Below are 12,216 nucleotides of genomic sequence, written 5' to 3'. Positions count from 1 at the left end.
ACAAATCTGTTCAGTTTGAAAGTTACTGCTCAGTTGTCGAAGCGCCAACATTGATTTGTTAACAGAAATAGAAATCACTAAAGCATCTGCAGTCGTTTATTGGCTGTTTAAAAAACAACAACAAGTGGAATATTTTTAATTCAGGAAAGCACTTTCCACAGCAGGATTCAGCTTCCTAGATCAAAATGTTCTTTTGCATCTTCACCCTAAAACATGGGACCACTTTGAGGTTTACCTGCTGGAGGACATCATGATGACTTAACTCTGTCTGAGTCATAGATGAGCTAATTCACTGACCTCCAGGAGCTTCATGTTTTATGTGCATTTGAAGGCAGTGTCCTTGCTGACTTTGAGCTTCCGCGTCATCATCTGGCATGATCCTGCAGGAAAGTCCAGTCTTTCACTTGCAAATTATCACCCATGTATTTGCAGGAATTCTTTGAAGTCGTCGCTTGAGGGAAAATTAGTATTTGTACCTAAAACATTTCAACAAACACTGACTCTCATATAATAATTTATGTACAAGAAGAAAAAGAAGTAACATTTATCATCAATATCAAAATTAAACTTTATTATATGTGTGAAATAAAGCAGCAAGAGAATGACAGAGACAAACTGCAAACCATTTAAACTGAACATGTGGAGGTTTTGAGCAAAGGAAACCTCAAAAACTGACAATAAAGGAGCAGTTTAAATAGAAAAAGACTTACTGAGCAAATAACTAAAACGAAATACATTATGAGTCTGCACCAAAAGTGTTAATTCATGTGTCCTTTAGTCAACTCAACTACAGCAATGTGTCTGTAGACTGGCATCTTCAGATCAAAATAAATGCATTTCTTGATTTCTTTTTTGGGATTCTGTAAATATCTATTGATTTATTATTGAGCAGGACATTTTTTAATTAGTTCCACTTTTTTATTTTGACAACTCGTCTGCACACATAAGACTCCATCAAATGCTGTTTTCGTGCTTGATAACACTTATTTTCTCTTTGCCTGCATTTCAAGCTTTTTTTTAGACAACAAAACACACAACATGTTACATAAAAAATAAAAAAAAGTTGAGCAACCATTTCATAATCGGTTGCTATCTTTTATTTTTTTTGCTTAAAATTTCATTTATATATTTTTAACAATTTCATATTTAGTACACAATCTCTTTTGATTTTTAGATCAAATATACATATTCCCTCCAGTGTTACATCTTGCTGCATTGACTTAATCATTGTTAGATAATATGCAGTCAACCACAACCGAATTTCATATAGATTAATGCAAACACATCCACATTGTACATCCTAAAAAGTTTAATACGACACAAAATAAACATCTATGAAGACAGTTTTAAAGATATTTTTAAAGGAATTTTAGGATTCAGGAATACATTAATCATTTTTGGAAAGATAGTAGGACAACTTTCCAAATAGAAGCTTTATAGTCCTCAGAAAACCATTAAGTAGCAGCATGCAAATTGCACATTCATACCACATATTTATACTGTCTCTGGTTTATAAATAAACTTTTTTCTTTGGCTCATCATCATAAAATAATTCTCAATAGCTTTAATCTTATTGTTGACAGGGGTTTTATCCTCTGTTGCACTGGATTTTTTTGTGACAGACACATATTTATCTTAAAGAAAAATAAAAGCCATTTGTTGTTTAAAATAGTTAGATTATTATACTATAGTACACCTCCAAAACATTAAAAGTCACAGTCTGTATTTACTTTTGAGGAATACTGAAGCACAAAAGCACTCATTTGAACACAAGCCACCAACAGCACGACTGAAAGCTTCTTATTTCTTTTCGTTATTTTTCTTTACCTTTGCTGAACTCTGGCTTTGGATTTGTACATTTGTCTGGGCCGGACTCTTCCCCTTGGTTGGGTCCGATTCCCTTTGCAGTGTCTTCTCCAGCTGGCTTGCCTGTGAGTGAGGCTCCAGTGTCGGACCTTTCCTTCGCTCAGCTGTATTTGGGTCAGTGCTGCATTCATTGCACAGATCCATCATATCCTGCAGTCCCTGCAGCAAGTGCTTCACAAATTCTGCTGAGCATGTCTCCGGGCTCTCATGGAAGCTGGACACTGAAAAGATGATGTGGTCTGACTGGGGGTTGTAGCAGACACCGTATCCATTTTGGACAACAGGTCCATAGCAGCAAAACATCTCCACGGTGGTGGGGACCTGAGGTAAGAGTGTGCATCAGAAACAGTTCAAGCACTTAAATCCTTTTGTCACAGCTGAAAGAAAAATAAAGCTGTGTGCATACAATTTAGTCTGTTTCTATTGTTTAACATTTTAAAGAGACAGAAGAACCAGATGAATTATGACTGAAGTGTTGAACACAGCCTATTTTATACCTAAATTCATAAATGTGAAAATATTATTTCAAGTACTTCATTTAAACTTGCATTTCAAAGAAGATTACTAAAATTTAAATGCACCTATTCTGACATGTTGTATTATTATTTATGTAAATAGAATACCACAAACATTACTTTATTGAATTGATCAGTTCATGTTTCTAGGTAGTGTGGAGTGTGTCAACACTACCTGACTTGTTGAGAGAAGAAAGTGGTTACTGATGAGGTAAGCTGCATCTTTGAAGATTTCTGGCTTCTCCATCTTCATTTCTTGTGCAATCTCTCGAAGACCTAGCAGATGATTGTCTATTGCCATCCCTGATATTGCCTGCAAAAACGCAATTTTGCCATTTTTATACTTTACGATAACAAAACTTTCAGATTGGAAATGCTGAAACAGGTGACAGTTACCAGAACAGTATAATTTGTCTGTGCAGTTATAGCCTCTCGCAGCATCCTCATCTTCTCTATGTTCTGCAAAAGCTGTAGATGGACAGTCGGGTTTGAATAGTTCAATTATTTCATTTACAGTAAGCTTAGTAATTAATGGTTGACTTCATCACCACAAACTGAAGATTAATTTAGCGTTCTGTCTCAGCATCGTCCAGATTGATTCTTTAACTGGAGTCATTTAACAATGACAAGACAAGTGCTGCATCAACACTAAAGCATCTTACGCTTGAGTTGAGTTTCCCATCAGTCATTGCTCTGATGAAAGCCAAAGCCTCAGGTGTGGCTGAGCGGATGTTGTCGACTCTGCCCTTCTGAAAACGGCGAGTAGATGCGCTCTCGTAGGTCGACACCATCCTGCCATGACACCTGGGAGAAGCTTTTAAGCATGGGTTTGTGCCTTATTCCCATAATAAAACGTTTTTCCCTTTTCTCACCGGTAGTACGCCAACTGCAAGGCAACCTGGATGAAGGCATCTGGGCTCATCTTCTGTTTCTTGATGAACTCTTTCCCATAGTCACAGAATTTATGGACATTCATGTCCAGATTCTTCACCAGCCTGATCAAAACAACAAACTTTGACAGAAGCTCTTTAGCTATGTGTGTGTGTGTGGACTGATTTTAAGTGGACACAGACCTCTGGAGTTTGTCAGCAGAAGAGCTGATGCGTTTCTGGATCTCTGGAGAACATTTCCAGTGAAGCTTGCGTGGAGCAGGGAGCTTACTCACGCTCGCAGCCCTGACCAGCTTTGACGGGCTCCCAATCCTGGGGGGAATACCAAATCTGCAATCGACATCTAAAACGTGTCAACAAACAGGCCGTGTCCGATGTGCCTTACATGTATTTGAGGAGGTACTCAGTACACTGCACAAGGACGATCCCTTCAAAAGGCGAGTGTTCACACACGACTCCACAGCAGCCATCTTCTCCTACAACAAACTGACAGTGACCTGAACTTTTAAGTTAGGTTTTATTCCAATAGTGCTGTGTATTATGGATAGTTTTTTTTTGTTATTATGAAGGATGAAAGCCTAAAAAAGCAGAATTTTTTAGTATGAAAGCAAAAAAAACCTTTTTGATTCTGTTTTTGAATGACTCCTACTTTGATTTAAAAAAATTTTTTTTTGCCTCAGACTAATAGGAATATGCTTAACTGTGTAATTTTATCCATAAATTAAGAAAAAGCGGCAGAAAGGCATGAATTTTTTTTCTAAACTGTTAAATTTAACAAATGAATCCTTACTTTCCTTCCAATAATCACCACCGTTTCAAACTCAATACTCGCTTTAAAATATGTGGAAAATATGGAGGACATCATCTTTACTTGCTGTGCTCCACAAACCTGCATGGGTTTGTCGTACCAGCGGTTGCCCCCATTTTTGGCTGCTCCTCCTCCGTGGAGCATCAGCATGGCGCGTGTGGTGTCACTCAGCTCAGGACCACTGGCCTCATCAAGACAGACCAGACACATGCTGCGCTCTATCATGTCGAGGGAGTCCCTGTTAATTGATTCTATAGGAGGAGAATTAGAAGCGCTGATGTGGATGCTGCCTTTAGAAGAAAACACTAGCTTTTGTGTGTGTGTGTGTGTGTGTGTGTGAAACATGTACCTCTCATGAGAATGCTGCGAGCTTCTGCCCACTCGGTCCTTCCGTCTGAAGTCAGGAGACCCACCGGTGGGAGACGGTCTTCTCCGCTTTCAGCCATCTTCTTGATTTTCTCCAGCTGAATCAGCAGGTCTCTTTCATTGAGTCGACAAAAGTTGATCACCACGTTCAGAACAAAGAACTGCAAAAGTTCCGGTAAGACACATTTTAGTCCACTTGTTCCTCTCTAACCAGAACCCTAAATGGCTTGAACTTCCTAAATGGGGTGAACTCACATTTTAACCTGAAACTTTTCCAAGCACCTTAAATTCTTAAATTCCTAGAAGAACATCAAGTTGAATGAGTCCCAAAAAAAAACAAATGTCCTTATGGAGAATGAAGCTCAGTCATACTGGAAAGGCTAAAAAAAAAAAAACTTAGATTGTTATAATTTGAAGTGTTTTTTTCAGTTGCACCTCTCCACATTTGAGTTTTATCCACGTAGCATGGGGAGTTGGTGTTTTTACACAAGTCTGACCTGGTTCTTACAAGCCACAATCATGTGTTCAGGATCTGGCATCATGCTGCTCTCCAGCGCCACCAGTGTGTCTTTCTCCAATCCCGGTAGGCGATGGGATGTGAACAGGCGGTGGTACTGCTCCATGCACAAAGGGGTTCCAGCCAGCTGTCCCCGGGCACAATCCACAGGCAAGTCATGGCTGCACTCAAACACAACTTGGTCATCAAAGTAAAAACCATACGCATGACTGAATTGTAAGTTTTAAAGTCAGTGTTATGTGGAAACTTACGCATCCAGAAGAGCTTTGTACTCCAAAACTCCTGAGATTAAGTGAGCAGCAAACCTACAACGATTTGTTTGTGTTTTTAAATGAAAAACAAATTAAACACACAAAATTTACTGAGGCCAAAACAACTTCAGTGAAAAGCTTTTAGATGAGAAACATCCAATCCTCACTTAAAATGGATTTGAAAAATGTCAAGATAAGGATAAAAATCAGATAAAGCATGCTCTGTCTTCCTCGTCTAATTTTTGATAGGAATGATGTGGCCCTATAATTTAATATTTCAGTGTTAAACACAGTAATATTTTACTTAAACATCCACTCCGATCATCTTTTGATCTATTTTAAAAGCATCCCCAGTGGTGTTTTATTGATGATTATGTAGTTTTTAGCCAAAATCAGAAACCTGTGTTGTTTTCTTGGACATACTTTCTGCAGAGCAGCAGTAGTTCATTAGAAATGTACTGTAACTCTGAGTTTTGGGTGGGACCTTTAGTGCGAGGCAGTCCCATCGCCCCTTTCTGCTTCTGAGAGCTATGAGCTCTCCCACTAACTTACAGCCCCTCACAAACCCATCCTAACATTGGCTTGCAACAAAGATGGCCAGCTTAGAACTATCCAGCGGTACAGTTTTTGGCCAGATGCCAGCTCAGACGAGGAAAATACAGACTTACATGCAACTAGTTGTCTGCAAGTGGATGCATCAGAATAGAGTAGGGAGCTTGGGATATGCCCAGCATATTATCTACATCGCTCTTTTTCAAACTGCATTTCCTGATTGACTGGAACTTAAATAAATACTCAAAAATACAATTTTAGGCTTCAGTTGTATATGATCTCCATCTTCAAAAAAGTGCCACTAAAAGAAAACATGATTTTCATTAGAGGGGGTCTCTAAGCACTCAGTCATGAATAGTTTATGTTGTTCATTGCGACCTTACTTTAAGGAGTCAATGGGGGCCCTGAAGTTCTGCTGTGGGAAGACCATCACAGGACTGGAGTTGACGGGCAGAGCGACTCTGTTGTTTAGGTACATGTCATTCAGCCAATAGTCAAACACCTGCAGAATGAAATAGGGATTAAATATTTTAAATCTGAGGTGCATGTTCAAACAGTTAATACACCTTTCGGACAGAATACATAAAAAAGGAAGATGAAGGTTTATCAATCTGATGTATTCACATGATTGGTTTTGAAACATTCTGGAAAGAAAACACGCCTGGAATCTGAGTTGTAATTTCACACAACCGTTTTTTTCTGCTTGTTAATGATAGAAAAAATGGATTCACCCAGTTTGCTGTCTTCTCCCTCTTCTCCACGAGTTTGCTCTGCAGAAGCTCCCCCACCCCTCCAGGGGCTTCAAACTGCTTCACTATCTTCTGAGTCTTGTTGAATTGCTCTTCCGTGAGCAGGTGCTTCACACACCTGAGGTACATGTCCAGTGTGTCTTTCAGATCAGGCAGGGGTAGTTTTGGAAGACCCTGATGACATGGGCAGAAAAAAAGTCTGGGTTTTTGAGCGTGTTGCAGCAGATACATCTGTTACTTTTTAGCAAAATATCCAAAATGTTTGTTTTTTCTGTCCCTATAAACAATCAAAAAAGTCTTAGCAACACACAATTAAATCAAATTTAGTTTTTTTTTCTAAAATACAATTATTTTTAAACGATTCATAGCTACAAACTCTTATTTTAAAAATGATTTTAAAAAAACAAGAGGATAGAAAAATAGTTACATTTTCTTCAGCTGCATCTTTGGAAGAATCTTGGTCCTGAACTGGCATGTTGAGATGTAGATGGTTGGCTAATATGTTTATGACTAGAATCAGAGCCTACAAGCAAAATATTGTGCTTTAATGATGCTATAACAAAACAAGTCTAACTTAGAATGATCAGATTTACGCCATCATTTAAACAAAACACTAAAAGAATAAAACATGGATTGTGTTGGCAGTCAAGCTCCATCACATAAAGTAGAAGATACAATAAAAGGAGTTTTTTACTCACCACATAGAAGCATCCTTTCTCTGCTTGGGGTTCAAAAAAGAGCTTCAGTTTGGTCCATCTTAATATTTCTTAAACTGTCAACACATCCATCCCTTTATGGTTTCAAGCATCTTTCAGTCTCCTGCAAGGCACGCGCACAACTCCCTCAGCTGGCTCAAGAGAGATGCTGAGAAGGTACCACAGCCTCCTGGCGGCGGGGCTCCTCCCAAAAGTCCTGCTATTCGCCGACAATTTTATTTGACACCAAACAACCTCAGCCCACTTTCTCCAGACGCCATCTGAGACTCAGACTGAGGCTGCGAGGCGGAACAAGAGGCGTTTTACTGACGTATTTCTTGGGTTTTGCAGGGTTCCAGCATGTTTTTTCTGTCAAGTAACAGAGGTGTTACTTCCAGATGTGCTGGTTTTCTATATGTATAGGCATAGATACGTGTAAACATCTGCATTACTTTGAAAGATCTTATTTAGGCCATAATTATAATTGCATTTTTACTCCAACTGATGTTTTTTTTTAAAGAAAAAAGTAAATTTTATTACCTTAACAGCACATTTTTTATCAATACAAACAACAACATAGATCAACAAAGCTTTATGTTCCATTATTATATTTATTTTTATGAACACACAGAGTATAAATAATATTTTATTATACGAAATTATGTTGTTATTCAGATTGATATTTTTCCTCCTTTAAGTGGAACATTTAAATGATTAGAACTCAAATCAGGACGTTATTTCACATTAAGTATTTAATTATGCTTATGAATATACATGTCTATACAGATGCAGATCATTTGCATTGCATTCAAGATACACATTCAAAAAGTAAAAATAAATGAATCACCAAGGCGCACAATCCACATTTTTTTCTTCCCAAAACAGTTTTTACACACGATTTTTGCATATTTTAAGTCTGCAGAAAATAAATATTTCACATTGCAGAACGCATCCATTACGGACGCTCTTTACTCCAAAGTACATTTATACATCGCTCCCTGCATTATTCAATTTACTAAACAGTGACACAGTTTTATGCGCATGATGAAGACGCGCTTCTTACCTGCAAAAGCCTCAGCCGCTCGATTTGACAGAAACCCACTGGGATTGTCACAACAAGCGGCTTGTAAGTAATACTACACAGTCCTAATCGTGTTATACAGTTGATTGACTCAGACAATGATACACACATCTACATGGGCACTTTATTTTTTATTTTTTACACCTGGTTAAAGGTATTTTACGCGTACTCTCCCCCTGAGGATTCCTCCTCGGAGTAGGAGCGCTGAACAAAAGTCTCAATGCCGTTCTCGTCCAGCGTTGTGCACAAGCCCTTTCTTTTTTTCTCCCTCTGCTCCATCTTAATCGTATCATACAGCCCCGTGGGGCCATCCTCCAGGAGCATGTTCCTCTCGGAGAAGGAAGGCTTCATCTGGGACACGTTCTTCAGCAGGAGGAGCGCCGGCGCGTAAAGCACGTTGGCAAGCCCCATGCCCAAGTTGAGCTGAACAAACCCGAGGTTGTGCACTATCTGTCCCGCAACCACGGGCCCCAGGGCGTAGGCCACGCAGTAAGATATGTCAGCAATGGCGTAAACGCTACCATAGACGGACACATGCCTTACATCCACGAGGAAGCCCAGCGTTGGGAGGAGCGCCGTGTCCACTAAGGCGATGCCAAAGCAGACGCCGCACAGCGGGATCATGAGCTGGCCGAAGTTTTTACACGCTGGGACTGTGCAGGAGCTGGCCCCTATAAAGACCATGCCCATTGCCCCATAGAACCACTGGAGATGGGGGTGTTTGGCAGCCAACTTCACAGTGAGATACACACCTAAAACATGAGGGAAAAACGCGGGGAACCACGTCATGCCAATCTCCCACTCGGTTGCCTGCATCGTGTCCTCCATCCAGTTGGCAATCGTGGGCTCAAGGAAGGCGAGAGGGATGTTACAGATGATGAGAGCCCCGGCCACCACAGCTATGTACGGATCGATCATCAGTTTGTAAATGGGGGTACCCACCGGCATGTTTCCCCGCTCTTGATTGGAGAAAGGCTTGAGCACAGTCAGGCACAGCACCCCGTCAATGAGGCAGATGCAGGCCAGAATCAGAAAGGGCACTCGCTTCCCCGCGAATTCATAGAGGACCCCTCCATAGGGGGGCGCCACAAGGCTCCCAAAGGAGATGAACGCCAGCGCGATGCCCAGCGCTTTGCTCCTCTCCGTTTCCTCCGTGTACCTGTCCGCGATCAGGGCGATCCCTGAGGTGTCCGCGAACGCAGAGCCCAGGCCCTGGATGCTGCGGGCCAGGAACAGGGTCGCGTAGTTTTCAGCGAAGGCGAATGTCAGTGTGGAAAGAAACATGACATTGAGGCCAATGAAGAGTGGAATGTCATACCCTACCCTATCTATAAAGGTGCCACTTATCGGGTTGACCAGGAGCTGCACGATGGCCTTGGAGGCGAACAGGACTCCTATTTGCAGGTCGAAGTTCCCTGTGGGGGCTTTTGGGGTGCTGCTGTTGGTGGAGTTGCTGTGCCGCACAATTGCATGTTGGGCATTATCTGCTGCTTTCTGCAGCCCCTCAAGATAATCTGGTATGATTGGCACAATAACCATGTAGAGCATATTGTCTAACAAAAGTGCTACACAGACTATGACCAAAATTATTCGTTTCTGCCTTTCTGGATCCTGAATGACGTTGCCCAGTATTTTAGTTCTTTCACCCATCTGGGACAGTTTGGAGGCAGCAGTCTGAGCCACATTAGGACTTTGTTCTTCTCTATTCCCGTCAGGCTCCATGGAACTTTCCTTTTCTTTTCCGAACGTGCAGACTTCTGAAAAGCGACTTTAGTCCACCAGTTTGGTTGCAGGATTATGCACTCATCTGCTTCTCTTGCACTTATTTTCTCATCCAACGCCAGGACCTCTAATTGTCTAAATAACTTTCCGCTGTTTTACCTCTTCTTCTTCTTTTTCCCATGCGCTCTCCGTCACCGCATGCGCTTTTCCACTCCGGTGACTTGGACTTGTTTCACCCCTGTCCTCCTGGGTTGCTTCATTGTATCCCGTCACTGAGGTGACGTGCTAGTCCCGGGCAGCGCTCTGACAGGGTGGGAGTCGCCCACAGATAACAGTGCAGCGGCTACACCAGCGCGCGCTCCCCGCTTAGGTCCGACTGCTGCGCTCTTGGCTGCCTGACGCACCCGGCTGTCTCCAGTCACCTGTAACACCTCAAGCTAAGTCATCAGTTCACATCAGCACGGCAATTTTTTTGTATAGATCGTGGGAGGAATACACAGTGCAGTTTGTGGACTCCCATAGGTATCCCCCTTCCCCCTCCCACCTTCACCGGTGGCTGTGACGCACAGTTCCGCTGCTCTCCAGCAGATCTTTTATGCTAATTAAACACAGAATCCCGAGTGCACACTGCTGTCCAGTCATCTGTGTCAAACCAAAGCAAAAAATATTCTTGAGGTTTTTCCCACATCCAGCCAACTCAAACTGTTTTATAACTTTTTGTAATTTTAATAATTTCCACAGTTTTCAACTTAAATACAACTCCCAAAAATGTAAATATATTTTGACTTAATTTGTTGAGGATAAATATATGTCCTGCAATAGGCAGGGAGGCGGGCGCTTTTTCTGTTTGTTTGCTTCAGCACCACACTCCTGTGGACAGTTCCAAAGAGCCTGGGGTTCTAATAAAACAGAGATTTATCAAAAATCTTGAACTATTTCCCAGATAAGATTAGCCACAAAATATTGAACAGTTGTTATGTGAATAGATAAAATAAATACAATAACAAACATCTGCCCTGATCATTCTGCTCTGTTTTAATGCCTTTAATAAAAAGAGCAAAAATGAGGAAAGACAGCCTTACGTCCATCCATTCACACATCCATCTTTATGTCAGTTTGTCCTGTCCAGTGAATGCTGGTCTTTAAAAGTAGCACACCGCCATCTACAGGTGAAACCAAGCTAAAGCAGCTCCAGTCACATTCCAGTGCAGATTTTTGCCTTAAAATAAAAAAAATAAAAAAATAAAAATAAAATAAAACAACAGTTTGTGTGTTGCGTGTTTGTTAAATTATCAATAAACCAGATGTTTTGTTAACCACATATTGAAATTACACGTTTAAAATAGAAGTATTTGTTGTGTAACTATTTAATTTCACTTCCAGTCTTTATTTTTTAATCATTTTCTGGTTTGAGAGGCCTCTGACTAATTTCAGAAGACAGTGCAGCACTGACCTCTAGTGGAAAGAAACTGTACTGGTAAATAAATAAATGCTCACCTGAGAAGTGAAAAGGGGATTATGTTCTTATCGTTTACTTTTGTGTATTTGGTAATGGTTACAATCCTCCAACACAGTAAGATCATCTTTGTAATCCATAAAATTTTATGGTTTACTTCAATGGCCTACTATGAAAACCCCATATTTAATTTAAAATATCTGAGTTAACATTAGTTTTTTTCACACTTAATCCTTTCTGGTAAAAAAAAAAAAGATTCATGTTAATCAAATGTCTTTATTTTACCAGAAGTTGCTCTTCACACACTTTGCTCAGTAACAAGTTAAACATGTGGCTGCACCGGCGTGTAGTGGTCTGTGCTCCTGCCTCACAGCAAGGCTTAAATCCCTCCTGGGACCTTACTGAGCAGAGTTTGGATGTTCTCCCCATTAATGTTTGTGTTTTCTCTGGGCACTCTGGCTTCCTCCCACAATCAAAAAACAGGCTTCATAGGTTAATTGAAGATTCAAAATTGCCCCATTTGTGAATGTGAGTGTGGGATTTTGTGGCCCTGACTGACTGGCAACATGTATGTATCCCAGGATCTATCCCACCCTCACCTATCAGTAGGTGGGACTTCTTAAACTTCTTTATTTTTAGGATTCACCTAGTTCCTTAGTTCAACGCAACCTTCCTTTTTAGTTGTTTGCATCTTTTACAAAGTCTTTACTTTCAAAGACACTAAAGAAACTTTAAATAATGGCCAAAT

At 40.7% G+C, this 12,216-nt stretch overlaps 2 protein-coding genes across 6 annotated transcripts; both read right to left on the bottom strand.

Annotated features, from left to right (window-relative positions):
* Positions 1–543: 543 nt before the first annotated feature.
* Positions 544–7,368, bottom strand: chata (choline O-acetyltransferase a). 5 transcript variants are annotated; one of them, XM_011484435.4, is made up of 15 exons: positions 7,213–7,366; positions 6,942–7,037; positions 6,497–6,688; positions 6,149–6,267; positions 5,214–5,267; positions 4,943–5,123; positions 4,429–4,606; positions 4,161–4,330; positions 3,657–3,757; positions 3,455–3,583; positions 3,254–3,376; positions 3,044–3,185; positions 2,778–2,849; positions 2,557–2,694; positions 544–2,187 (listed from the first exon to the last, which is right to left on the bottom strand). In XM_011484435.4, exons 2-15 carry the CDS (start codon positions 6,987–6,989, stop codon positions 1,801–1,803), a joined length of 2,034 nt encoding a protein of 677 aa, XP_011482737.1. In that variant the 5' UTR covers positions 6,990–7,037; positions 7,213–7,366; the 3' UTR covers positions 544–1,800. The 5 variants fall into 5 exon arrangements, with proteins under 5 accessions (XP_011482737.1, XP_020565221.1, XP_078787478.1 ...); XM_020709562.3 differs by having other exon boundaries at positions 2,778–2,840; XM_078931352.1 differs by having other exon boundaries at positions 6,942–7,024; positions 7,213–7,360.
* Positions 7,369–7,943: 575 nt separating this feature from the next.
* On the bottom strand, positions 7,944–10,488 carry slc18a3a (solute carrier family 18 member 3a). The gene has a single exon (XM_004077119.5). The coding sequence runs from the start codon at positions 10,010–10,012 to the stop codon at positions 8,450–8,452; it is 1,563 nt and encodes a 520-aa protein (XP_004077167.1). The 5' UTR covers positions 10,013–10,488; the 3' UTR covers positions 7,944–8,449.
* Positions 10,489–12,216: the final 1,728 nt, after the last annotated feature.

The sequence above is a fragment of the Oryzias latipes genome, chromosome 15, assembly GCF_053564925.1.
Source record: "Oryzias latipes strain Hd-rR chromosome 15, Olatipes_Hd-rR_3.1".
In the NCBI taxonomy this organism is placed as follows: Eukaryota; Metazoa; Chordata; class Actinopteri; order Beloniformes; family Adrianichthyidae; genus Oryzias; species Oryzias latipes.
Note: the sequence above shows the minus strand (reverse complement) of the source record. Positions and strands in the feature narration are given on the sequence as shown.